At 40.4% G+C, this 27,977-nt stretch overlaps 1 protein-coding gene across 1 annotated transcript; it reads right to left on the bottom strand.

Annotated features, from left to right (window-relative positions):
• Positions 1-47: 47 nt before the first annotated feature.
• Positions 48-27,580, bottom strand: PROSER1 (proline and serine rich 1). Its single transcript, XM_032611135.1, is given in 19 exon segments — positions 48-1,625; positions 2,234-2,384; positions 3,159-3,226; positions 3,229-3,310; positions 3,312-3,352; positions 3,354-3,650; positions 3,652-3,681; positions 3,683-3,751; positions 3,753-4,813; positions 8,318-8,362; positions 12,795-12,890; positions 13,498-13,576; positions 14,952-15,035; positions 16,938-17,048; positions 18,868-18,961; positions 19,951-20,045; positions 22,005-22,073; positions 24,405-24,470; positions 27,442-27,580. Coding segments are annotated over 19 exon segments (2,706 nt in total). The 5' UTR covers positions 27,487-27,580; the 3' UTR covers positions 48-1,502.
• Positions 27,581-27,977: the final 397 nt, after the last annotated feature.

A 27,977-nucleotide genomic window follows, 5' to 3' on the forward strand; every position in this document is an offset into this window, starting at 1 on the left:
ACAAAAACTTAAAACACTTACCCAAGCATTGAATAAAACACGTAAAGTATGTCGTATCCATAAGGTTTATTTTAAAAAATTGTTAAAAACTAACCATACAGGAATATTAATATACTTAAAAAGTTTTATCCCCAGGTTGAAGGAAAATACATTAGCAACATCTTCTAGACACCATCTTTATAAAAGTAAAACTTCTAGATGATGAAATGTACTACAGTAGATTCTATGGTTTATACTTTTAATCACAGGGTTGGAAATCATTCTCCCTACTGCCCTGTCCCCCAAATGTGGCAGCTGTTACCCTTAGACATTCAATTGTGTTAAACTAGCACAGAACCTTAAATAGAGTACACACTGCATATTTACTAACAGAGCAAGTCTTTCTATCTGTTGTCACATAATTATTCTAGGTAAGCATGTGATTCTAAGTACAAATAGAAATACTACATCCCATGATTGTAAACATTCACCAAGAGCTTCCAGAGTACAATGAGTAATAGAGGTGGCCCAAGGGTCAGTCAAATGTTCCTCACTCATTTGGATACTGCTGAGATTAAGAAATAAGTTTGGAGGCAAATTATCACAAGCCTTACTTGTATTTCTGTAAGAAAGTAGTTCTGGATATATATGTTTTTAGTTGAAAACACCTGAAAGTCATTCTAAAGACTATATTAAGCACCATTTTCACTTACCTGAAATACACTGAGTTAAATTCAGCAGTACACATATGATCATTAATGTCAGAAGTTAAAAATAACGGTGGGTCTCAAGTTCCCTTTTGTGGATACACATGGAGTACGGATACTGAGTTCCGGTGATGCTAATAGGAAGCACTCTTGCATACCAAGGGTAGTAACTCCCCCAAGGCCACATGCAACCCGTTAAGTCTGAGGCACGACTATTACTTCTGTCAGTGGATGCTGTACAAGCAGATTTAAGGCTGTATTCGGCTATAAAGAGTTCAACCTCTTTAGTATTCTTCTTACATAGATCATATACATGATTCAAAATTTCATAGGGTGGGAGGTGAAAAGTCCCCAAATACTTTTTTGTTTGTTTTGCAGTACGTGGGCCTCTCACTGTCGTGGCTTCTCCCGTTGCGGAGCACAGGCTCCGGACGTGCAGGCTCAGCGGCCATGGCTCACGGGCCCAGCCGCTCCGCGGCATGTGGGATCTTCCCGGACCGGGGCACGAACCCGTGTCCCCTGCATCAGCAGGTGGACTCTCAACCACTGTGCCACCAGGGAAGCCCCACAGATACTTTTAAAAATACTATTCTCCATACAATTTATTGTCAGCATATTTACATAGGGGAATGTCCATACTTAAAACCATTTTTTAAAAATGTAACCACGTTTTTTAAGCTCTTATCCCAATTTCCCCAGGATTATCCTCAACCTCATTTCCTGACTTTTGGCCAACTGCACATTTGTCCAATTGTTCACTGCAGTCCTCAGGCGATTCTGATGTTGCCCTGGAGGAGAATATGCATTTAAATGTATTCACTGCCACCCACTCTGGGACAGGCCTGGTTGCAAAGAAAACGGTGTTCCTGGTGTTGAAGGATAACTAGGAAACCCATCTGGCTGAGCTGGGTAGCTTTCCAGAGCTGAAGCTGAGTGGACCTGGTGGAGAGATGAACACACAGGTTAGCAGAGTTCCAAATTTAACCAGGCCTGTACTTGCTTTGGCCTGTCCCACCCTACAGATATTTAAACCAGGAAAGAAAGAAAAAATGTTGGGGCAGGGGAAGTCTGTTCAGTCTCCTGAAATTTGTAAGAAACGTTCAAACTTCTTCAGATGTAGAGGCGCGTAGAAATGTCTTTAAAATGTTTAATATCCTTTAAAAAAAAAATCAGCAGGTTTTCTAGAGAAAATTCGCCTTAATGGTCCATTATTTTAGCTTAAACTGTAGAAGACCAGCTAAAATTTCACTGCCACATCTAAAGATTCCATCTGTAAAATCTCCAAACTGAGATTTAAAAGTCTGTAAGCAGGAAAAAACAATTCTCACAGATGAAGATATTCTACCACCTTTGTTACCCTTCTGAAGGAAAACAAGAATAATCTGCAGATTCTGGGAGAATTAATCATCAAATCTCCAGATGTTCTGCTAAGAGCCATTTTTTTGGCCAGTGCCGAAATATCACTATTTATCTGTATTGCAAGGTTATCACTACAGAAGCTACATTACACGTTACGGTTCTATTTCTACCAGCCATTGCCTACTTACCTGCTGTAACAATGCTGACTGTGCGGCTGCATTATGCTGTAATTCCTGCAAGGATGATTGTGAAGGATTCTGGGAAAACCCGGGGATACCGGGGAGGGACAAGAGGCCTGGAAAAACAGAACTGCCTGCAGCTTGAAGTCCAGATGATAAGCTAAAACGATAGAAGAACAGGTCAAAACGCAAATAAGGGGACTTCCCTGGTGGCACAGTGGTTAAGAATCCACCTGCCAATGCAGGGGACACGGGTTCAAGCCCTGGTCCAGGATGATCCCACACGCCTCAGAGCAACTAAGCCCGTGAGCAACAGCTGCTGGGCCTGCACTCTAGAGCCCGTGAGCCACAACTACTGGAGCCTGTGCGCCTAGAGCCCGTGCTCCTCAACGAGAGAAGCCACCGCAATGAGAAGCCCACGCACTGCAAGGAAGAGCAGCCCCCGCTCCGCACAGAATTAGAGAAAGCCCGCATGTAGCAAACAAAGACCCAATACAGTCAAATAAATAAATAAATTTAAGAAAAAATGCAGATAAGACATAAAAGCTAGTGCTTCTATATTTGTCAAATACTATCTTAAAATGTTAAAAAAAAAAAAAATCTGTTCCCTGTTGGAACCATAAAAAGTCAGCCACTCACTGATATAAAACTCCGTTATAAAGTGTATTATTCTGAATTCAGTGAGTTTATGTTTGCTGTTTTAAAATCAAGATAAATTACCAAATACAAATCCTAAAATTATCTGAGGCAGGCATTGTTATTTTATATATTTATCTTAACATAAAACATTTTTCGAGCACCTAACTGCCGACCCAGAAAAACAGAATTTCGCACCACCAAACAACTGGATGCCGATTTTCATCTGAATGACTTCAAAACAAGAGCATGAACGAGTTAGGTGAAGGATGCTTTCCCCCCCAGACCATCCACCTACCCGGCTTGCGCAACCAGAGCGGAGTTGAAACTGGAACTAAAGGCGGAGGCGAACCCGGGGAGGGACGGGAGGCGGGCGACGGGGCGGTGGCGGCGCCGGTGGCGGGCGGCTGCAGCCCCGGGAACGAGGGCAGCGCGGGGGGTGGCGCCGGAGACGGAGAAGCCGGGATAGGAGGGAGCCGAGGCCGGCAGAGGGTCCCTGCGTCACGGAGAAGAGCGAGGGCACGGCGGCGGGCAGGCTGAGTGGGAAGGCCGCCGCTGAGGCGGGTGCCGAGGGGCCGGGGGCGCAGGTGGGGGCGGACGAGGCGGGGGCGCCGAGGGGCGGGTGGGCAGCCTGGGTGAAGCCGCTGCTCAGCGAAGTGAAAGGGGGCAAGGCGCTGAAGACGGGGGCGATGGGCGTGGAGGAGCCGTGCGCAGGCAGCGGGAGAGAGGGCAGGGGGCTCGAGCCACTCGGGGTCACGCTCAGGCCCGGAAGGCCCGGTAGCGCAGGGGGCGAGGCAGGACGGTAAACTGACGGGCACCGAGGGCCGCCGTGTACGCCCGCCCCAGCGCCCCTGGCAGGCCCAGCGCGCCCGGAGCGGGGGTGGGGGGGCGGCGGGGGCGCCGGGCCCCTGAAGGCAGAAGGAGTGGGGCTCGCGGGCTCGGTCTTGATCACCACGGGCAGGCTGGTGGTGGCGGGCGTCGACGAATCGTGCGCGTCTGCGTGACTCGCGAGCGGGCCGTGCAGCAGGGTGGCCGAGGAGCCGCAGCCGACGGGCCCCGAGGAGGCAGCGGCAGCGGGCGCAGGCAGAGCCGGGGGCGTGGAAGCCGCATTGGCCGCCGTCGAGGGCAGGCCCGGGAACAGGGCCAGTCCCGGCGTGGAGGCCCGCTGCGGGCCGTAGCCCTTGTTAAGGGCGGCCGCCGCAGAGTCGGAGCTCTGGTTAGTGAGGGAGGCGAGGGAAGCCAGCCCACTAGTAACGGCGCAGGGTAACGTGGAAGAGTTGATGAGGTTGGTATCATTTGATGTCAGAAAGCCTTTTAAAGCAGACAGAAGGGGATTATTTACACCCAGTGGACAGGCAACAGTGGGAGCAGAACCGCAGGCGATTACAGAAGGAGTCGGGTTGGACACACCTTGTGAGGTCGGTGTTAAGGTCAAGGGGAGACCAGCAAAAACCGATGCCAGTGAGGAGGAATCGAGGTTGTTGGTAGAAGCGGCAGTAGAGGTGGTGGCAAAGGGGAGGCTAGTGAAAGGGGCAGAAGTAGAAGCAAATGTTTCACTGGAAGCAGGGGTGGCCCGAGGTGTAGATGCGGCCTGAGGTGCTGGGGTAGGGGTGGCAGAAGGACCTGGCAGTGGAACGTGGCCAGAAAAAACAGAAGGAACGGGAGCAGATGTGGTGCTGTGAACAGAAGTCACCGGTGCAGCCAGCAAGGAAAGGGTTCTGATAACTGTTGGATTGGGCGTCGTTGGCTGAGGTGCATGAACGGCTGAGACCTGCCCCGGGAGCACAGGAAGGACAGTGTTCAGCAGGTTCATCCCAGGGAGGGCGGCAGTGGCCGATGCCGATGGATGATTTACTGCCTTGACCGGGGAAGCAGCAGGAACAGGAGTTGCCGCAGGTGTTGAAGGGTTAGAGCCACGAGGAGAAAAGAGCTGACTTGCTGGGGCAGAAAACGCTGTGGCGGGAGAAAGAGAGGCAAGATTTTACCATCACGCTGAAATGTCAACTTTTAACTCATAAGAAATGAATGAAAATTTTTGTAATATTTAACAAATGTCAGAGAAAATCAATGACAGGTATACTAGGCTATTGCAATGTCTACATTGCTGGATTCCATCACCCTGATTTTCACCAGGGAGCCTCAGTTAGATCCAGCTGAGTTCTAGACTCTGCTCAGAATAGCCTTCCAATTCACAGTGAGGAAGCCTTGACAAGTGAGCAAATAAACTTTCCTTTCATAGTTTCCCATTTTTTCTTTAAAAAATTCAAAGAATTTACTTTAATTGTGATTAGCGTTGGTGTACTTTTAATTCTCTCAAACCACTTGTCTAGAGTAATAATACAAGTCATTTCCCCTCTTAAGAGCTTTCAGGACATCATTTTCATCATTTTTAGAGGCATACAAGGCCATCTAGGATTCAGGCCATCTCTCCAGTATGCCTGGTTGCCACTCTGTGAGTTGAATTTAATATTCCAGATGATCAATCTATCCAGTTTTTCCCCCAAGCATTCTCTCATATTGACTCCTCTACATATCTTAACCTCTAACTTTACTTGGCTGGTCCTAGGAGCCCCTTTAGCAGCAAAGGCCTTGACTAATTCATCTTTGAGTCTTCATGCCTAGCCCAGCGCATGGCATCTGTGTGTTTAATAAGTGTTTGCTGCACTAGATATATATCATGATTACCTCAACTACAGTCCTCAAACCCACCCAAAGACTTATTCTCAAGACTTCTAGAGTTTGCTACGATACTTTCATTCTGATAAACTCTACAAATCATACAAGCATTTTGGGGATGATCTGGGTTTCCTCCCTGAATCAGTTTAATGAAAGCGTTGGCCTCTGATGATCTTGCTGGTGCCAAATGGAATGCTGTACTGCTATACTCACATCGGAATCTGTTCAGCTGTAAACAGAGAATATTCCTTTTGCAGGGATAATCAACTGAAAGACATTTTCACGGACTAAGACTTAAATTTTTAAATCTATGCAAAATAGACTCTGGGCATAAGGAAGCTCACATGGTCAATGAAGTAGTGCACTGTGTTAATCGTGGGTGGAGAAGGGACCATAGGCAAAGAACAGGGGAAACCCACCTCTACATAATTCATTTGTACTAAGTGACGGCCAAAGGGTGCCGCCTTGGGCTCAACAAATTTTACAGCTGTTTTAGAAAAATAAATATGATAGAAGAATTGACAATAGTAATATATAAATATATAAACGTCAAACTCAAAAGATCTGTAGTTCATACCACAGTCATGTCATAAGCAGTTTATTTAGTATCAAGAAAGATAGCTATCAATTTAAATTTAGAGTATATATGAAAATGGACTTGTATCTTTGTTTGTATTCAATTTGTTTTACAAGAATTAGAAGCACAAGGAATATATGCCCAGTTTTGTGTGTGTAAATAATGTATCAAAAAATTATTTAGGTTAACATTGGTTGGGAAACATTCGGTTGGGAAACATTTGAGAATTCACTGTCTTATTTAACTTCATGCTGAGGACCATGTAGTTAATGACAGATGGCAAGGTAAAACCAAGCTGTCCCACAGTGTTCTTTATAGCGGCCTCTGTTGGAGATCTTTTCATATAATAACACAAAAGCGATGTACTATTAATCACAGTGCCTGCAGTTATGATGGAACACAACAAAAATGAATTCCTCAAAACCATACCAGGAGAAATATCACTTTCCTGTCATCTAATTTGGTTGTTAACCATAAAACACTATGTGTTAGGTCCTGTGCTAAGTACTTTACACCTGTCATTTCATTTGTCCTCACATAACCCCCACCCCCCGAGATAGGCACTAACACCCCCGTTTTATAGATGGGCAATGTCAGCCTTGATGTGATTAAGCAACCTGTTAAAAGATCACGCAGCTATTAAGTGGTGTTCAAAGGATATAAAGTTTCAGTTATGCAAGATGAATCAGTTCTAGAGATCAGCTATACAACACTGTGCCTACAGTTAACAATACTGTATTATGTACATAACAATTTGTTAAGAGGATAGATCTCATTAAGTGAGACCTTATCACAGTAATGATGATGATGATGATGATGATAAAAAGGTCATGCAGCTATGAAGTGGTAGAACCAAGATTTGAACCCAGGTCTATGAGACCCTCGCACTTAAGCATTATACTAGTTTGTATTTATTTTTGTTTCTTAATATGGTTCAAAAAGGAAAAAAGAAATCTTAATCATGCTAATGTAACAGCAAAGGAAAACAAAGTGTGCTATTCCTAACAAAGGAATGACAAAGGAATAACTTATGACACTTAATCTGCTGCTTCTCCTCAGAAACAAATCTTTTCTTTTTCTTTTTTTTTCCCCGGTACGCGGGCCTCTCACTGTTGTGGCCTCTCCCGTTGCGGAGCACAGGCTCCGGACGCGCAGGCTCAGCGGCCATGGCTCACGGGCCCAGCCGCTCCGCGGCATGTGGGATCTTCCCGGACCGGGGCAAGAACCCGCGTCCCCTGCATCGGCAGGCGGACTCTCAACCACTGCGCCACCAGGGAAGCCCAGAAACAAATCTTCTAATGAAGCTGAGCATAAAGGCTGAAGTTTCCTTAATCTCCTTTTCATAGAAGCTACATAAGCTGCTCAAGGTTACAAAGCTGGGTGGTGCCAGAGCCAGGATCAAAAACTATATGTCCTGACATCTCAGCGTCCTTGCCACCCTGCTATGCTACCTCCTTAGAATCTACCAGCTAAAAAGCACTGTTTCGGCACATTCTTAGGGAATGGAATTCTCCCACCGAGACTCCTAACCATGCACCATAACGATTAGATTCATGTGCTACTTTGCTACACAAGAACTGGTCCAGGTTTTGTCTCACAGCAGAAAGCACCTCTTTTCTGACCACGCGTATCTTCTACCAGGGGGAGAATAAACTGATACACTGCTGCTGCCACCTGCAGGCACCAGGGGCCACGCCTCACCTTCCTCTTCCAATTCCACTTTCTGCTCTGGTGCCCTGTCTTCTTTTCTTCAATTAAATTCTTTCTTCTTTTCTTATAGTAAATTACACTACCCCACATACTTATTGAAATAATCAAGTCTAAAAGGTATATCTGACATAACATTTGTCAAAAAGGGTTTTTATTAAAAAGAAATTGTTTATATATTTAAAAAAATGAGGCTTCAAATATCACATAATATAAAGTGAATGCAGATATAATGCCACCTAGCACTTTTACAAACAGGATACAAAGGCATATGGTTATTTTTAAATCCAGTGAGTATGTGCATTTCATGTTGTATGTATAAAATGTACTGCTATTAGCCACTTTCAGCAAGTATCAATTAGTTAAAAATTTTAACCAGGAACTTTCCCTAAAGCATAAAGATTACAAATACACTCAACTCAAACTGATCTCAGTGAATAACAGAGCAGGCAGCCAGGACAGACATCAGTTATCTCTGGATCAAATTTGGTACTTACCTGGATTCTGTGTAGGTTTTGACTGATTGGAAAGGTCTTCATTCTCTATGTGAAAATAAATAAATAAATTAAAGTTGATTTCAGGCTTTAAACAAATTATTCACCATCATAATAATCAGAGACTGGGGTCAAAAAAAGAAAAATCCAGGATATGTATGTATACTGTGTTAGGAAAACAACATATGCCTATAGAAAAAGAAAGAAAATAAACAAAAATCATAGTAACTATATGAAGATTGCTAGGATGATGAGCAACTGATTCCCACCATTTCTCCTTATCTTAGCAGGCTTTAAGCAAACACTGTTACTTTACAGATATATTCAAGAAAACTTTGGGGAAAGATGATGGCCTGAGTGTGCCATCTAGGAGAAAGTGCAGCAAGAGGGCAGTGACGAACCACTGTCACTGGCTAGGCCGACAGTCACCGCTGGGCACCAGTGCCTACAACAGGGAGCAGGCCTGCAAGCGGAAGGTGGATGCTGAGGGCAGAATCTACTGCCATCTGAGGAGCCCGAATCACGAGCCATGTGGATCACAAAGCAAACTGAAGGAAAGTGGCTCTGCCTACCTGCTGTACTCAGTTCTGGAAAAGACCCTATGCTAGGAGGGGTCAGGGAGAACTACCCTAGTTGAGGCTGGCTTGAATCCTGTGAGACCGAAAACCTAAAGCACACTCCTCCCCACCCCCATGGGAAAGGACCTGTCTAACCAAACAGGTCAAAGATGCCAATGGAAAAAAATGACCTCGCATGGCTTGACAATAACTGCCCAAGAAACCAACAGTGTGACAGGCGTAAGGTGCAAGGGAACCCCCAAGCCCTGACATGGTGAGCAAAAATGATCACAGCTTGTTTAAGGGACTTAGTACAAATAAACGACTGAACAGATGGTGTCTATCAACGGAGAGTCCATGAAAGAAAGAAAAAGAACTTTAAAATCCTGTAATGCAGATTAAGAACATATATATGCAAAATACTGCAAGAAAAAACTGCAAGCAGAGAAGATGAAGACTTTATATATAAAAATCTAACTCCAAATTAATAAATGCAAAGAATGATGATTAGAAATAACATTGCTGAAAGCTAAATTACTTAGTTGAAAATAAACAAAAATTCCATTTAAAATGGCAAAAATACAAAAAAAAGTATCATAAATGAATAGCTCACTTAAAATAAATACAGTGCAAAAGAAGAGTATTAGGAGAAAAAAAGGAACAGATGAAGAAGCATTAATTAAAGAAATATAAGAACAAAATTTTCCTAAGCTTTAAAGACTTGAGTTTTCATATCCACAGGGCTTAAAGAGTTCCAGCAAAGATCAACAAGAAGATCCACACCTAGATATCCTGGCAAAATATCTGAACTCCAAGATTAAAGACATTTATGAACTCTGAAGATAAGGAATATTTTCTTTGTAAGCTTATAGAAAGAGACTACAGTTCTAATAAAGAAAAGAAAACAGGAATTGGGTTTCTCATCTACAACCCTACACATGCACCCTTTTTGAAAAAGCTACTTAGAGAAATTTTCTACTAGATGAAAATTAAAATGAGTATATGAGGACAGGGCATCATAGAAGAAACAGTTAAGAAGCCATGAGTTCAGAGGCACAGAAAGAAAAATGTATGGTAGTCCATCAAAATACACAAATTGATGAAAAAGGAGAGGGAGTAAGGAAGCCAATCGTGGAACGTAGGACAGCTGTTTTTAATTTCTGTACACTGACAACCATTAAGAATATGAAGGCAGTCACTAGTGATATTAAAGACAGAAATTCTAAGCTTGGGTAGGGGCAAGGAAACAAAAGTTGTTAAAAAAATTTAAAAGCAATTTAATCCAAGTAAACAAAAATAAAGAAAATTAAAAACTAGGAAAAAAGAATAATGAGTACAAAAATAAAATGGAAGGACTAAGAACATGTAATTTTTATGATTATCAGAAATTCCTATTAAGTCTCTTCCCCACTGGTTTAAAAACTCAGATTCCAGCTATATATAATTTACAAAACAACTAAACAAAGCCAAATGAACAAAACCCTAAAAAAAAGAAATTTGAAAATACACAGGCAAAACACTTTTGAAAAATGAAAACGAAAAGGAGGACCCAATAAGGGTCCCAATAAGGCCAGAGGGAAAGAAGTTATAGTAAAGTGTAAGTCAGCTGACATTTTATATCCAGAAAATTCAAGAGACTTTCCAGAAAAAAAAAGTATAATAGGGAATCAGTAGTAAGTACCTAGAAATGAAATATCCATTTATAACTGTAACAAAAACAAAAACAAACCCTCTAAAATCCCGAGACACAAACCTAAGGCAAAGAACCTGTATGAAGAGAACAAAATCTTCTTGAAAGAAGCAGAAATTAACACAACATTGTAAATCAACTATAACTCAATTAAAAAGCAAAAACAAAAAAAACTTCTTACAAGGCCTGGGGGAAAAACACTACCATTTGACAGGATTTAAAGCCATACATATGATTGAATGGTAAAACTTAATATCGTAAAAATGTCAAGTATCCCCAGATTACTATGTAACTATAAATTCAACTTTTTTTTTTTTTTTTTTTTTTGCGGCACGCGGGCCTTTCACTGTTGTGGCCTCTCCTGTTGTGGAGCACAGGCTCTGGATGCGCAGGCTCAGCGGCCATGGCTCACGGGCCCAGCCGGTCTGCGGCATGTGGGATCTTCCCGGACCGGGACACGAACCTGCGTCCCCTGCATCGGCAGGCGGACTCCCAACCACTGCGCCACCAGGGAAGCCCTCAACTCTTTTTAACTGCATAAAATGACCTTAAAGTTCAGATGGAAGAATCAATTTCCAAAAATGGATAAGAAAAGTATGAAAATATAGTGAGAGAAAGCTAGCCTTATCAGATGTTAGAATATACTATAAATCTGCTCATCAAATCAATATGGTATCATCACAACATAAAGTCACTAGATTGGAACAGAATAAAGAACTCAAATAGGGCTTCCCTGGTGGCGCAGCGGTTGAGAGTCCGCCTGCCGATGCAGGGGACACGGGTTCGTGTCCTGGTCCGGGAAGATCCCACATGCCGCGGAGCGGCTGGGCCCATGAGCCATGGCCGCCGAGCCTGCGCATCCGGAGCCTGTGCTCTGCAACGGGAGAGGCCACAGCAGTGAGAGGCCCACGTACTGCAAAAAAAAAAACAAAACAACCCAGAACAGAGCCATGTGTGTAAATGAAAACTTAAGATAAATGTATTATTTCAAATCACCAGGGAAAACAGATTAGTTAATAAAGACTGCTGGCATGAATGGACTGACTACCATCTGCAAAAAAAATTAAGATGAACCTCTATTTCACCCCTATGTGAAAATAAATTCTAGAGGGAGTAGGAATCTTACAAGGCCTAAATTACCTGGACTACCTAGGGTTAAGAATTTCTAAACTAAGGTAACTTGGTTCCAGCTTTTCTTTCACAGCCTCTATCTGTCTATGCAAAAATGTAAAACTCTAAGGGCAAGAGGTACCATAAACAAGGGCAAGAAATAAAATGACAAATTTTGGAAAAAATGTTCTGCAACTTTAGTCAGAGTACTCAGCTGCAAACAACGGAGCCACTCTGGCTAGAAAAAAAGAATTTATTAAACATTAGAAAGTAACTTTGAGTCTCTGGGAAGGGCAGAATTAAATTAACACAGAACTTACTTTAAGTTCTATCCCTACCCTACACATATACAGAAATAAATGGCAAGTGAATGAAAAGCTCTACATTTAAAAAGAATCACTACAATAGTAATTAGAGAATGTAGGTGTCACAATGTTGAAATGGGAAAGGGTTTCCTAAACAAGACACAAAATTCAGGAGAGTCAAATAAACAATAACTGATCGAAATAAAAATTAAACTTTTGTAAAAGACAGACAAAAGGAGAAAGGAGCTAAATCAGCCTTATCAGATTGGCAAGAGTAAAAAAGAAAAAAAAAAGCCCCAAACTGATAATATCCCATTTTGAAAGGGGGTGAAGAAACCCTATGCTCACATACCTTCACTGGTAGGTATAAACAGGTGCAGTCTTTTTGGAAAACAATTTGACAAGATAGAGAAAAATATTTACACTCCGTATCCTGTATTCCCAATGGGCCCAAAGAAAAAGGCTGAACTGGAATATGCTGGGGAGGCTCAGCCCTTCTGAGCACCTTCTTACAAGCCTTTCCTTCCCACGGCAGACAGAATGTGCCCAAATGGCGACACGCATTAAGTCGGTGATGCTTTTCCACAGCCTGTCCGTTTCCTGCTCATGAAGAATGGTTCTTGTTTCTACAACCTGCTCGTGTTCACACATGTGGGCAGAGGCTGCTTTAGTGGAACCTGTATGTTGCACTCAGATCCATCGTCATGCTCCAGGGCTGTGCTCCCTGTTAGGACACCACCGCATCCCACAACTGCCCCCTCCAGGTGTACCATGTACAAGTTATTGACTTTTAATACCCCGTAACGACATGATTTTACCTGCTGCTACTGGATTAGGAGTATATGGAGGTGGCGGGGGCACACCTGGAGCTATGACATTGGCTAATGGTACCAGACCTGCATTGTTATAAGCACCTAAAATAAAAAGATAATAGAAAAAAATATATAAAATTTAGCATCATTCTGAGTTCAAACTGTATTGACGCAGCTATCTAATTTATTTCTAAAACTGTTATATAGTACAGTTGCATTTTACACAGAGGTTTGGGTCTATGGTTGAGTGAAAAGTGAGATCAAATGAGACAACCAGAGACTTCTATTTCCCACTGCAGGCTCACTCCAGACATAACTCACTGCAGGGCATGGTGGGCAGAACCGGCCAGATTTAAATGATCTGCCTTTTCTGTCAAGCGGACACACTCGGCCTTTTTAAGTTAAATGCATTAATGATGCCTCTGAATACCAACTATCAAAAAGGGATTCAAGATCATTTACCCATAAGCAAAAACCCATAAAAATAATTAATGATGAGAAGTAATATACAATTAATTTATCAAAAGGAAAATATCCTAAATAAACTCTGTCTTCTCCATTGTTGCAGACCAAGACACATGGCAAAATAAAGCTCATGACAGCATATTTCATAAGTGCTCCAGATTTCCAAAGTACATATATCAACATTTACTTTCAACTTAATAAAGAGCAAAAAGAAAAAAAAGTAAAGTCTGAAAGAGCGCCTTACTTGGTGCAATAGTTGCATGCGGCCGGCATGGAGGTATCGGATAAGGAACGGGTTTATGTGGATTGTATGTTGAAGGAGGCTAAATGAGGGGGAAAGTACAGCAGTTAGGAGAAAATCAAGTAAGCCGTCTCCTGGCAAAACAAACTACAACTTGTCTTTCAAAATGTTTAGGCCTAAGAGGCCAAAAATGCCCCAGCATATCAAATGCCACTGCACTAATACATGGTACAAATGAGGAAAATGGCTTTAATAAATGTGGTTCCTATTAAATTCCAAAGATAGATCCTGCCAAAGACTGCTGTGGAGGTGTTTATTTTTTAATTTCAGTTGTAAATCATCTCCAGCGAAGGGCCAAACCTTATCCTAAACAGCAGATTCTTCTCTGACCCAGTCTATATTAATCCAAGAATTCCTATCTCCTCCTATGGAACAGCTACTCAAGAACTTCCAACATCCTCCTGAGAATTCATCTTATCATTCTTACCCTCTTTTCTCCTTTTGGAAGAAAAAAGCACTACTTCCTTTAGCATCTGGCGTTCTGACAACTCTAGTAGAACGTAGACTGGAATTATGAATTCAGTAACTTAGTCTTTTTGCCTTTTGAAATCCACAAATCTTTCATTTTAGAGTTGATAGAACTTATGTAAGTAACAAGGAACATTCAAAGGGTTGATCTCCAGAGAACCGGAGGTATCCAAAGATAGGCCACATGCTGTACTTTTAACTACAGAGAGAGAGAGAGAGAAAGACAGAGACAGAGAGAGAGGATGCTAGAGCACGCACACCCACTTGAGGCGGCTGGCACTCACGCTCCTGCAGCAGAGGGGATCCACTGGTGGTTAGGGACCCAGACTCTCTCTAGTGCTCATAACGGCAGCCCTGGATGAGGTACTAGTCCTGCACGAGGGCTATGATCTGTGACTACCTTGCTATAAACAACTGCCACTGGAGTTCTTGGCAGGTGGGCAGGTGGGACTGCAGAGTGGCTGTGTGGAGGCCTCCAGTACGTCAACTCCAACAATCCTTCAACCCACGGGCTTCTCTTCTCCTGTTCAGTTCATATTCCAATCAATCATTCTAACCACTCCCTTGAAAATACTCTCCACCTCCTAGCTCCATTCTTACTTCACTAACACTAATGCTAATTCAGCCACCAAACCACAGCCTTCGTTAAAGTGAACTCTCCGCACTCCACATGTCCAAGCAAACAGCTGAATGTGGCTGCAGCAAAAAGTAAAAACAGTTCATCTAGTCTACCTTTAAAATAAGATATTAAACTTCAATAGGGCCCTTAACACTGTTAAACAAGTTTACTATATTTCCCTAGGCCATTCCCTTTCCTAGAGTTTCTAGTATACTTTAAGCTTCACAACACAAAAATGAAACTTATGCCTTGGACAGAAAACTAAATGTAAGAGTTAAGACTTGTTCCATCATTTATTTTCTAAACATACTGGTTTGGACGGTCCAAGAATCCGTGCAGCTATTCCTTTGCCTTCGTTGGTACACTCTTCACCATCTTTCTTCAAAGGGGTTCCCTATTAAAAGAAAGAAAAAGGAAAGATAATTGAGACTTAAAAAAACCCAAACAAACCCAAAAGCAAAAACAGAACAAAACAAGACATCCACTGTATTACACAGAAAAGGATGTAACTTGGCAGGAGATTAAGGACTTGGATTGCAAACCCAATCCTGCCCCGGCTGCCTGATGCTGACAAAGTCCTCGACACTCCTCTGCCACAGAACCCTCATAACACGTACAGAGGTAGAAGGAAACACACAATACACATGGAGATGACAGAAGAGGATAAAAGTATGTTCTAATTTTTTTGGGCTTCCCTGGTGGTGCAGTGGTTAAGAATCTGCCTGCCAATGCAGGGGACACGGGTTGGAGCCCTGGTCCGGCAAGATCCCACATACTGCGGAGCAACTAAGCCCATGAGCCACAACTACTGAGCCTGCGCTCTAGAGCCCACGAGCCGCAACGACTGAGCTCGCATGCCACAACTACTGAAGACCGCGCACCTAGAGCCCGTGCTCCACAGCAAAGAGAAGCCACCACAATGAGACGCCTGTGCATCGCAACGAAGGGTAGCCCCCGCTCGCCACAACCAGAGAAAGCCCGCGTGCAGCAATGAAGACCCAACACAGCCAAAAATAAAAATAAATAAAAATAAATAATTTTATTAAAAAGTACATTCTAATTTTTTCTCTGTGCAACAGGAACAGCCAGAGACAGACCTCCAATGTTACAGTATGTAACGCTCAAAGAATCAAAGAGTTCTTGTATTACAGTTGAAAATAAGTAATAAAAAATGGTGTTTTCTATAAGCAGTAAGTGTGATAGCTTATACCGACCTCATTCAAGTCTGCTGTAATTAACAGATCAAAATAAGTTGACACCCTATTACAACGTGTCCCCCCGATAGCATGTGTTTTAAATGGTACATACTAGTATGGAAGCCAGCTTCCAAGGTGGCCCCCAGTGACCCTCAGCTCCTACTGCCCTTGTGCAGCCCTCCAGTCCTTTTATACAGGACTGACCTGTATAAAAAACAGGATATTCCAGAAATGATGGCCGTTGACTCCCAAGTCTGAGTGATAAGAGAAAACACAGCTTCCGCTGGCCTTCTCCGGGACGATCTGCTCTGGTGGAAGTCGGCTGCCATGTCAGGAGGTACTCAAGCAGCACTAAGGAAAAGTCCTTATGGCAAGGAACAAAGACCCCCTGCCAACAGCAACACTAATTCGCCAGGCATGTGAGTGAGCCACCTCGGAAGCTAGGCTTGTGTTTCAACCAAGCCATCAGATGACTACAGCCTCATGAGAAACCCTGAGCCAGAACCAAGCTAAGCCTTTCCTAGATTCCTGATACATAGCAACTGCATAAGATACTAAATGTTTACTGTCTCAATCCACTAAGTTCTAAGGTTATTTGTCACACTGCAATAAAAATATACCATTCTATGAAAAAATTATTTCACAAAGAATTCTGAGGAACACTGGGTGATACAAAAACAAGTGTATTTCTTACAGGACTTCTCAGAGCCTTTATTATGCAACATGATTCTCCAGGAAGGAGACGCTGCATTCAGAGTTTCCCAAACACACTTAACTGTGAAACTGTCTGCAGAATACCGAGAATTTGAGAAATACTCCTTTACTACATGTAAATCAGTGCTTCTAAAATACTTGGAAAAATAAAACCAAATCATCCTCTTTTCCATTTGGCTTGTTCTTCTCTACATTTTACGCAAATAGTTTAATACAGCTTATGTATGAACTTTCATTCAGCAGTGAATCTATGAATTACGTTGCTGACATAGCAAAATCCCTTTCCTTTGTAGACACGTCATCAACTGGCATTTTCTTTAAATATCATTAACTATGCTCAATTTCATATGAAGAGGTTTTGTATATAGCCACAAAAGTATACTTACTGGGAAAATTCCATTTATGCGACTAGGTTTTCCTTTGGGATATGGATTTCCTGGGATTGTTCCACAAGAAGATATCATAGCATGAGGAGCTTTGCAGCCTGCCTTGAAAGCCTGTAAAATAACAAAGAAGAGGGTGGTTAAAAAAAAAAAAAATCAAATAAACTCACAAAGTAAGTATTCTGGATGTTGGGAAGCCCTGCTACATAACGTGAATTAAGGAACAGCATCACATTCAATCTGTTCATACATCGATCAGCACTTCCACTGGTGAACATGACCAAAATTAATAAGTAAAATCACTTCATTTAATGGAATTATTTAAATGGTAATAATGTTTTTAATGTCACAGATAATAGACTCCTATACAAAGATATCTTCACAATGGATTTTGTAAATTGTGTACAAAGAAGTCCATTTACTATTTGATATGTCTCATTTCTCCAACGACCAAGAAATAACACTGTCCAACTCAATAAACACCAAGCTCACATTACAGGTAAGGCAAAGAGAGCACAGCCATGAAAGAGACATGGTCTCCACTCTGAAGAAGTTTACATAACTTAGTGGATAAAACACAAACAACAACATGGGACACTGGGTGTCCAAAGAGCTATACTGATGAAAAAGTAAGAGTTCTCTGGGTACCAGTGTTCAACATAACGTTACATAATTATGAGATATACTGAAAGATGAGATCTTGGTCTAGCTTATTTATTATTGTGTCCCCAGCCTCTGAAATGGTGCCTAACACATACTGAATTAGTGCTCAATAAATATTTATTAAAGGAATGAAAAGCACTGTAATAGGTGACATATATTCTAATGGATCTATACTATATAAGAATATCAAGTAATTATACATATGCTGTATTTTATAGGTATATATGATATTATTAGCTATATAATCCAGCCCCGTACTAAACATGCCAACCCTACAAATCATCTCAATTTTTGGCTATTATAAATAGTACCAGGGTGAGTGCCCTTATATATGAATGTGTATGTTTCTATTTATTTCCTTAGTATAAATTCCTAGAAATAGAATTTTGTGGTCAAAAGGTACGAACATTTTAAAGGCTCTGCGAGTTTGCCTTTCAGACAAGTTGTACTAATTTACATTGATTAAAGGACCTATTCCACAGAAGACTCAGGCCCAGATTATTCCTGAGATGGGAAAGTCACATGATCAGAATGCTTCATAAGGAAGAAAACTACAGTAGTTAATGCTTAATGCCTCAAAGAATTTAGTCAAAAAACTCGATGAAGTTATTAAAGTAAAGAAACGTGGGCTCAGATCTTGCTTTTGCTACAATAACTTATGACTAAGGCAAGTTCTCCACTCTCCTGCGCTTCATGGAGGGCGTGAGGATTAAATACGATTGAGCTGCAGCTCCTAGGGGAGCAGTCCATGCCTTCCTCTAGCAGGTTTCTAATCACTAATTCAGTTTCCAACCATCACAATCCTAAGAAATAACTACCTTAAATGACGAATCAAGTTTTCTAGGCTTGGACAAGTACTACTTCCCCCACTCTTACAGATTTTAAATTAAAAAACTGCAATCTTGCTTTGTTACTCATCTTTTATGAATTTGATGAAAATAAGCCCAATGACAAAGCGAATTTAAACAGTCAAGTTCCTAAATACATAAAATGAAAGACAAAAGCTTGGAGCCATGGCAGAGCTACCAAGGGACGGAGAATAAACACCCCATGAGGCTCACGCTGAGGGCTGGCCTCTCACTCTCAAGCCGTCTCTTCATTCACCAGTGTCCCCCCTCCGGCCCTAAAGACTGCTGGGGTGTCATTCTTAACCCATAACAGCACTCAGGTTATTCAACAAAGTTAACATAGGAATAAGACTGTACTGTTTTCTTCATCAGCATTCAGAAAAACCAACATACCATTTATAGAGCAATCTTGAGGAAATTACCTGTTCAAGCACTCTCTTGCACCGTTTCTTCTCAGACATATTTATCCTGAACAGATCTTCAATGGGACGAGAATTCTGTGCATCGACAATGTTTCTACCAAGCAAATACAATTTAGCTTTTCATTTAAGAAGCTGGACACACATATTTAATACATAGATATATCTGAGTAAGCTTGTCCCCATGACATAATGAGGAAAGTATGATGATTTAGTTTTAATTGGTGAATGTAAATAACATGTTTATATGAAGATGGTAAATATAATAACTGAACTGACATTTATCTGGCTACCTGAAAGTAACAAAGTAATACTTCAAATAAAAATCACTATTTTGAGATTCTTGCAAATATACCCTCTCAATGAGTGTCAGGAGAGCTACTGGCAACAGAACAAACCCATGTGCTAAATGCCTAAAAATCATGGTTGATCTAAAAATGAAGTTTAACCTTATGCTTCATTTTAATTTTGTGCTTTTTGTGGTCATTTACAAATATATAAGGGACTTAAAAATGCATATGCTGTAAATAAACAGCAACTTCTAGACTCTTACATTATAGGAGAGTAGGTTCCTTTTCTCTTACATCCATCACAATCCTTTCTCAAATGTCGTGCTGGGTGCTTTCACACATCTTACAGTGTGTAAAGTTCACATCCCTACTAAGTAGATGAGATCCTTATTCTCACAAATGAGGAAAATAAGATCCAGAAAGAGTAAGTATATATTAAGTCAAAAAAAAATACACGTTGTCAGAACGTGGAAGAACCCATCCAACTATAAGTCCTCTGGCTTTATCACCAAGCCTTTCACGTTATTCAGAGTGGGAATGCAAAGCAAGTCACTGAAATGCAGACAAACTGAAATAATTAAACTCGATAAGCCCCACTATTTTATAAGTTATGACCATGTGTAATAAGCACACTAGATACTTAGATATAAGAATTCAGCTCTATGCTTGCATAGTTTTATTAGAGTTCCATTTACTAACATAATTCTGATACATTAACATACACTAATGAGTTAAAAAGCGTTTAAAAAGTCTTCCAAATTTTTCTCCAATGAAGTAAAAAGAAAGAAATACTTACGAAGCTAGCAGTTCAAGAGCAACTAGCTTGTCTTTACTGAAGGTGAAACAGTTGAGTATATTGACCACTTCTGCTGGGTGAACAGCCACCATTTTCTATTAATATAAAAAATAATGAGAAATTTTTTCAACATGAGAAATTTTCATGCAAGAAACTGCCTTTTGGGGGGAGTGTAATTAAATGTTCTTAATATAAATATTTGAGATGAAAACTGCTTAATCAAAAGTAAGTCCTAACAACTGTGTGAATTAAAATTAGGCTTTTCAACTAACTACTTTAATTGAAGAGCTAAGTTCTCCTATGTGCTCCTTCTTATCCACATTTCTCAATATGTTCATCTATGGAAAAAAAAATTTAGATGCTCTACTTTCCTCAGAAAGGCTATATAAAAAGGGATATTTACAACTGTGGGAGACACGCTGCTCGAGAAGTTAGAAAAAAATTATATTCCTCAGTTAGAGTGCTAGGTACACCACAATCAGAACTTCCTAGTGAAGTCCATGGCACTGAATAGTGTTATTAAAGAAAGGTACTCCAATGACATCATTAGAGGAAAGATGGGTTAAACAGGTTTCTTTACTGAACTTTCTTAAGAGCCTTGTTAACGTGCACTGTGACAATCCAAGATTGTGTGGACTGTTACATAATTTATTTGCCTAGGATACCTATATCTTTGAAAAGCAGGTCAATTTATAAATGTATGTTAACAGTGCAGGAAATTCAAAGACAAGGTCAGGATAAGGAGACCAGTTAGAATTAACTGATCAACAAAAGTGGTTTTCAAACACTTTAACTCCTGTACTGCCAAAAGAACTGGTAAAACCATATACCCCATTGCGTGTTTTTAAATTGACATCTAAAAATTTTACCGGAAGTTTTACGTACCTGCAAAAGATAGATTTCCTTATATGTAAGTTTATTACATATTTCTGAAAACCTTGGAACTACTGATCTAGTTCATTTACTTTCTGAAAATGTCCATAACAGAACCTGTCAGTCAGTCTTCAGTAGGAAAACAGCCAAATCAGACTTACTCTGTCTGTAAGTGCACTATGGTGTGCCTGTGCAGCCTTCTCACCTCTGATTTTTAATTCTAAGGTAGGTGGATAGGCAGGTCAGCCTAAGAGCTTTGTCATGAGTTTGCTGTCCTGATAAAATAAGGCAAGGTCCCCATCAGTATTTCTTACGGAAGCTCTGTTTTGCTCTCCCTCTCAGGATAGTGCATTGTCTCTTTGGTCCTTAGAGAAAGATTTTCACCCCTAGCTGATGGGTGAGACAACCTTTTTTTTTTTTTTTTTTTTGGTAAAGCAGAAAAAAGGCTATTGTTAAAGAGAAGAAGCACTAACAGACCCAGCACTTTCTTAGGCAAATTAGTTTAGGAAGCTAAGGACCGTAGATTTCCTTAAAGCGATCAATGCCTGATACTCCCAGGAAAATCTTCCTATACAGCCAGGTCCTGTTTGACTTTGATGCCTCTGTTAATCTAGGCTCTAGAGCTGTGCTATCCATATAGTAAGTCGCCATTAGACACATGTGCCTGTTTAAATTGAAATTAAATAATACCTTAAAAATACCCTTCCTCAGACAGATGACATGTTTTAAGTGCACAAAAGCCACAGGTAGCCAGTGGTTACCATAGTGGATAGAGCTGATATAAAACATTTCCATCATCGCTGAAAGTTAATTTGGACAGTGTTGGTCTAAAAAATTAAGTATAAACCAGTCTGACTATTCTTCTAAGACTAAATACAAGAGGGTGAAGATATACAAAAATAAAAGTAAATAAAAATACTTAAGAATTCAAGCCCTGTTTTGCTTGCTTATAAATACTTTCTACTCCAATCTGCCAATTAGGACCCTGTACAATTTAACAGTACAGTACATATGATTTAAATTTACAAGTTTTAATTTTTTAACATAGTTATTTTGAATAATCAAAGTATAATGAAACTTAGCGTATCTAATGGAAACAAATTACAACTTGAGATGAATTAGAGAAAACTAGGGGAGAATTCAAAATGGTTAAATTTTACATTCTAAGGAAAAATACTTACATGCTGTAATGCTTTCATTGCCTTCAACTGAGGCTCAGCCCAGGAGAAATATCTCAGTAAATCAACCACCTGAAAGCAAAGAACTAATTTAGCTCTAATGACAAGGTGTTTGCAAACATTTCTCCAAGATGTATTTCAGTACTTTGAATTACTATTCAAAGTGTGCCGCCTAGGCCCCAGGGATGAGGCATAAGCATGACACCAGAGTTCAGACTGGGCTGATGGAGTAGCCAAGTGCAGCTACTGAAATTTAAATCAACTGAAATCAAACCAAATCAAAAACTCAGTTCCTTACTGGCACAAGCCATATTTTAAGCGCTCAACAGCCCTATGAAGCTGGTAGCTACCATGATGGTTACTGCAGAGAGAGAGAGCATTTCCACCATCACAGAAAGTCTTGGACAGCATTGGTCTAGAATAAAGGAAAGTATAAGGTACAGGAAGAAGAAAGTACCTGAAAAAAAGGAAAGCTGGAAAAGTACTAGATGGAGATAAAAACATCGCGTAGGAATATAAAGATACAGTATGAATGGAAAGTTTCAAAACATTTAGCGGAGAATAACAGTTTTAATCAATCACAAAAGGGTGTTCAGTGGTGTGGTTTAGTGCAGGTTCACTAACTTCTACTCTTCAACTCACATCTGGAGGGCATACTACTCTTACTTAGACCACAGATCTATTCCCTAAAAATGTAAGAATTACCCTGAATCACGCCAGCAGCTTCTAAATGGTAAGTCATTTTGAGAGCACAGCCAGCCAGGCTCTCTCCCACTACCACCAGTGAAGTTCAAGTGAACGAGGGAGATACTGTGCAACAGCCAGGAAGAGGTGAGCAGACACCACAATCACAACACTGAAGTCTCTGTGTGGTCACCACCACCTGGGTTCACTGCCTCTAAGGACATCCCAAAAGGGGAAAAAAAGACTCAAGATGAGAGGGTAATAAAATCTGGGTTAATGAATTAGTTTACTGTGAGCTCCTAAAAATGTGTTAAGGCTTCAATTACTCCACAAAGCGAGGTTAATGTTAGGAACTGGTGTGGTCTGTGAAGAAGAGTAAAAACACTTTTCACTCCTTAATGAGAGATACATAAATAGCAAACAAGTATTGTGGGTACTTTCTACACAATTTTCTAAGAGTGTATGCCCTTACTTTTATGAGAATAATGTTTTTACTATATACAGTAAATGCTACCTGGGACTTTACCAACCATAAAACTTTATAACTTATCATGTATGATTATTATATTATAATATAATAATCATTATAATAAGCTTAGAAGGTCACACTTAGAAAGTAGCTTGATAAAATTTTTAATAACTTTAGCAAAGTAATTAAATTTTTAGCAAAGTCATTAAATTTCCACAGTAGGAAGTTATCTACAAAATTTCACATATATACACAGAAACACAAAAGAGAAGGAAAGAAAAGCTATCAGCTATGTGAAATTATAAATCTTTCTCTGAAACATTTAAATTTTTAAAAAAGCATAAGGCAATTTTGAAAAGTAATGGGATAGCTGCAAAACCCTCATTAAATAGGCAGCAACACGTGCCAGTCACAAAGCAGCTTTGAGGAATTCAGTAGGCAGAACTACAGGCTTAAAGTTATTCAAGTTTTGAAAGTCTTGAGAAACAGATGAAAAGTTGGAGCATTTACTAACTCAATCTATAGATTCATCCATTGTCTACCCTACTCACATTCCCAACCTTTTCTGTTCTTCAGATGTACATTTCCATTTCTGGTCTATTTCTCTATCAAGTATTTTCCAAGTATCTCTTGGAAATCCAGCTTTCTCTGCATATGTGTGTGTGTATATACGTGCAAACCTGTTTTTCAAAATCAGCAAACTCCCCCTAAAGTTGGGTGAAAGTCCCCACTAAACTACCACACTGAAAGTATCAGTCTTCTGGCAGTTACAGAAACTACTTATTAGACACTATTTTTTTCTTATTTGCTAAAATTTTTACATAGTGGCTTCACGTAAGAACATATATCACCATTTGTTCAAGTTTTATAAAATGTAGAGAATTTTGCAATTACTGACTCATAAATACTGTACAATTTTGGGTATGTTTACCATTAGAAGTTTACAACATATGATACTGTGCCCAGAATATAAACACTTTGAACTGCTTTCTTCAGACACTGCATTTTAAAATCATGTTAGCATATGATTTCGTGGTGAAAGTGGGTATGTTTATAAACTATCCCAACTATAAATCATGTAAAGTTTTCTGCTAAAACTGAAAGCTTCTAAAGTTCCTGAATAAACACAGCAACAAAGTAAAAGCAATTCTGAACTTGACCAGCAGGTAAATAAAGACACTAATCAGCACATCAGTGTGAAAAAAAAAAGAACAAAAAAAATGCTGTTGCTTAAACAAATAAAGGAGTACCTGTTCACTGGAGAAATATCCATGCACATATTCAATTGCTTTTAACTTGTACTCTGTCAAAACAGCCTAAAAAACATAGAAAAACAGAATGAATATATGTAATCATATGCACATATCAAAATTGCCTAAGCAACTCAAACAGCCCTGGCACAAGGAGGCCGATAAAGTCACCATGGTGATGTGACATTCTATCTTCCCAAGTTCCATGCTGTAAGGGATACACTGAGACAGCCGGAAAAGCCCCTGGGCCTCCCTACTCACTCCTACAAAGGAAGGGAACAGAATTGTGAGAGATATGATTCGACATTAATAGAAATTAAGTATTCCTGGAAAAGTAGTTGTAGTTTTAAAGCATCCAAAATTCAACAAGCCGTCATTTTTAAGGTTAAACGTACTACCCATCACTCATTCATCAGATAATTATTTATTGCACACCTATATGTGCTAAGTGATAGAGAAACATGGATAAGACATGGTCTAGTCCAGGCTCTCAGTATTTCTACAGGGATGTGAACCCAGGAGCCAATCTGTGCGCCTGACACTAACTGGCAGTGTGGCCTCTGAAAGGCATTTTAATTGCCCTGAGAGCCTCCTCACCAATCACTACCCACCTCAGTTACTGTGAGGATTAAAACAGTCGAGAGTAGATGTGACACATAGGGAAGTTCAGAGAGAAGTCGATGGCCTTGACCCAGCACTATCTAGCGCCGAACGAAATCATGTATGATCTCCTTGCAACTATATGATAAGCTTACAGATGGAAACACCAGACTATCAAAATTTGGTAACAACTACTCATTAAAAATCCACTAATCCCCTTTGTATGGTGACAGATGGTAACTAGACATACTGTAGTGGTCATTTTCTAGTATACAGAAACACGGACAGTGTTGTAGGTCAGTTACACTCCATAAAAAGAAACATCAACTAATCCCTTTGCATTCACTACAAAACAATCATATTTGTACTTTTCACATGCATCATTCTGCTAAGAGAAAATACTACGACCAGTCAACAGAGAAACACATCCAGGGAGCTCTGTAGCTGAATTTTCACTGAAAAAGGGGAGGGAATGGTATTCTGGATAATGTACTCTTGGGAGTTCGAGTATTATTGCCATTATTGGACACAATCAAAAGCAAGTTTCTGGCCCAAATCCTGGATTGTGTTGATGCCAAGTCATGTCTTAATTTTTTGATCAGCACCTGAGAGGCCCAGCTGTATCCCTGGGCACAACACCATGGCACTCAGGAGTCAGACTACCCAACTTTGAACAGTGCTCTCCTCCCTCACCAGGTGGGTAACTTTGAGCTGGCTGGTTAACCTCACAGATATTAGATCTGACCTCTGTAAAATGAGGGTTGCTAGGAGGATCTAATCAAATAACGCATGGAGAAAGTGCTTAGAACAGACACACTCAGTTAAGTGCTCAATAATAAATGATTATTATTATTACCCCCTTCTTCAAAAGCAAATTAAATATTGCTTTTTACCCTCCTATTTCTTTTTCTAGTGTCTTCTTACATGGCTTTGTTTTAAATGACAGTTGTGACAGCCAGTATTACCTACAGAAAGATACTACCTGGTTTAAACCGACTTACATTTACAAAGTCTGAGAGCAATTTTTAAAAAGCCAACAGTAATTCACATACTTAGATATGCTTATATATTCATCCCATTTTAATAGCCTAATACCATGTTGATGTGTCTAATTATTTGGCATAGACAGCAAAAGATGTATTTTGATTTCAGACCAGAAATAAGGACTTAAGTTGCTATGTATTTGACTTTAATCTCTGGAAAATTTCCTATTCCCCTCATTAGTAATTACTATGTCATCTTCCCAGACTTTAGAAGGGAGAGAATATGCAAACCAACACTCTATAGCTTCCAAAGGTAGAAATCAACTGGTCTACCCGAACAAATTATTTTCTCATAAACTGTAGTTTAACATCAGCTCATGAACAAATTGTGGCAAATTCTAAGCATATAATTATCAAGCTAATGTTTTATTGAAAATTTTCATTGGACAAATTGTGTTTGCAAAAGCAGAAATTCAAAAAAAGAACACTCAATATCCTACAAATGTAAATTTAACCTAACACTCAAATTTGACGAAGAAAAAAGCTTTAAAAAGGATGAAAGAAAACAAACATTTTGCTTTACAGAGAATGAAGAAAAACAGCATACAAGCAATTTTATTAATAACTTCGTAAGCTGAAATAAATAATAATCACCAGAGCACAAGGTAACAAGTCTTTTCGCGTCAACAAGGGTCTTAAAGATATGAAAATGACGAGATAATTGCCCGGAAATTCTAAGCAAAGGACCCTGTATTAGCATAAGAATGGTTAGTCAGTTCTTCCAGGTTTAACTTCGTAAACTTTTTGCACTTGAAATAGTGTTAGGCTCGAGGGTACATGCCAAATTTTTTGCTGTCTGGTTCATTCTGGGAGGTAGGCTATGCACAATAGCCTCAAAATGAAGCAAAAACTTGAAAGCAAGAGAAAAAAGTTTTGAAATGCGAGTGTTTGAAGCCCATTCCTAAGAATGACTTTAAACTTAATGCCACACTTACTAGGACACTAATTTTGTCCTGCACAGGCAACAAATATAGTCCGCTTATATTCAGATTTTAAAAACCTGTAATAATAACTACCGTTAAAGAAACTCCCTACGCTATTATCTCTAGTTTTCACTCACTCTTACGTTACTAAAGAGGAAATCGGTTCAGAAATATTAAAATCACTTATCCGAAACTACAGAGCTATTAAAGATTTGCAGCGGGTTTCGGAACCAGGGGATCTGAATATAATATCCGCAACACCGCACTGATTCTCAAGAAGTTTAGCGTTAACATAATTTCTACTTGTATCGTGAAATATATCAAGATTTAAACTCCTACTCTACACGTTAAAATTCCAACCAGTTTTGCAATCCTTAAGCCCGTATTTTACACTATCTGCACGCAGTCCCTCAAAGAGAATCAATCACGAGAATTCGTAGCTCACAGATTTAAGGAATTGAGTGCAATTACCTTTCTAATTTCATCCAGCACCGTTTCAAAGGACTTTTTGTCCATCTTGACTACTATCTCGACGAGAGGAGTTAGTTTCAATTACAAAACGTTCATCCCTGGTCCGCTCCGATAGTAAAAACGTTTACAGCTGAGAAGTAAAAAGACTCAGGAGCAGAATAAAGGATGCGAAGAGGTAGGGTACTTCAAACTCTGCAAAAATTTCTAAAAGTGGAGACTTATAAAAACTTTTTATTAAAAACAAAACCCGTCAGGCTTCCCCAGCTTCTTTACACAAAGCTTCAGGACCCGCTCGGGGAAGAGAAACCCGAGGTTCGGTATGCGGCGGCAGAGCGTCGGTCCCCGCAGCTCAAAGACATGCGCCGCCGGGGGAAGGTCCGGAAGCCGCCTTCCCGAGTGGAGCGGCCCGGAGAGCAGAGGCACCCGCGCCCCGAATCCCGCGGGCGGCGAGGAGGGAAGCACCGGCTTCTCGGCCCACACTTGCACCTCGGCCGCCGCCGGCCGCCCCTCACCGCCGCGAACCGGGCCTCATGGCC

Source organism: Phocoena sinus, chromosome 18 (assembly GCF_008692025.1).
Source record: "Phocoena sinus isolate mPhoSin1 chromosome 18, mPhoSin1.pri, whole genome shotgun sequence".
Lineage (NCBI taxonomy): Eukaryota > Metazoa > Chordata > Mammalia > Artiodactyla > Phocoenidae > Phocoena > Phocoena sinus.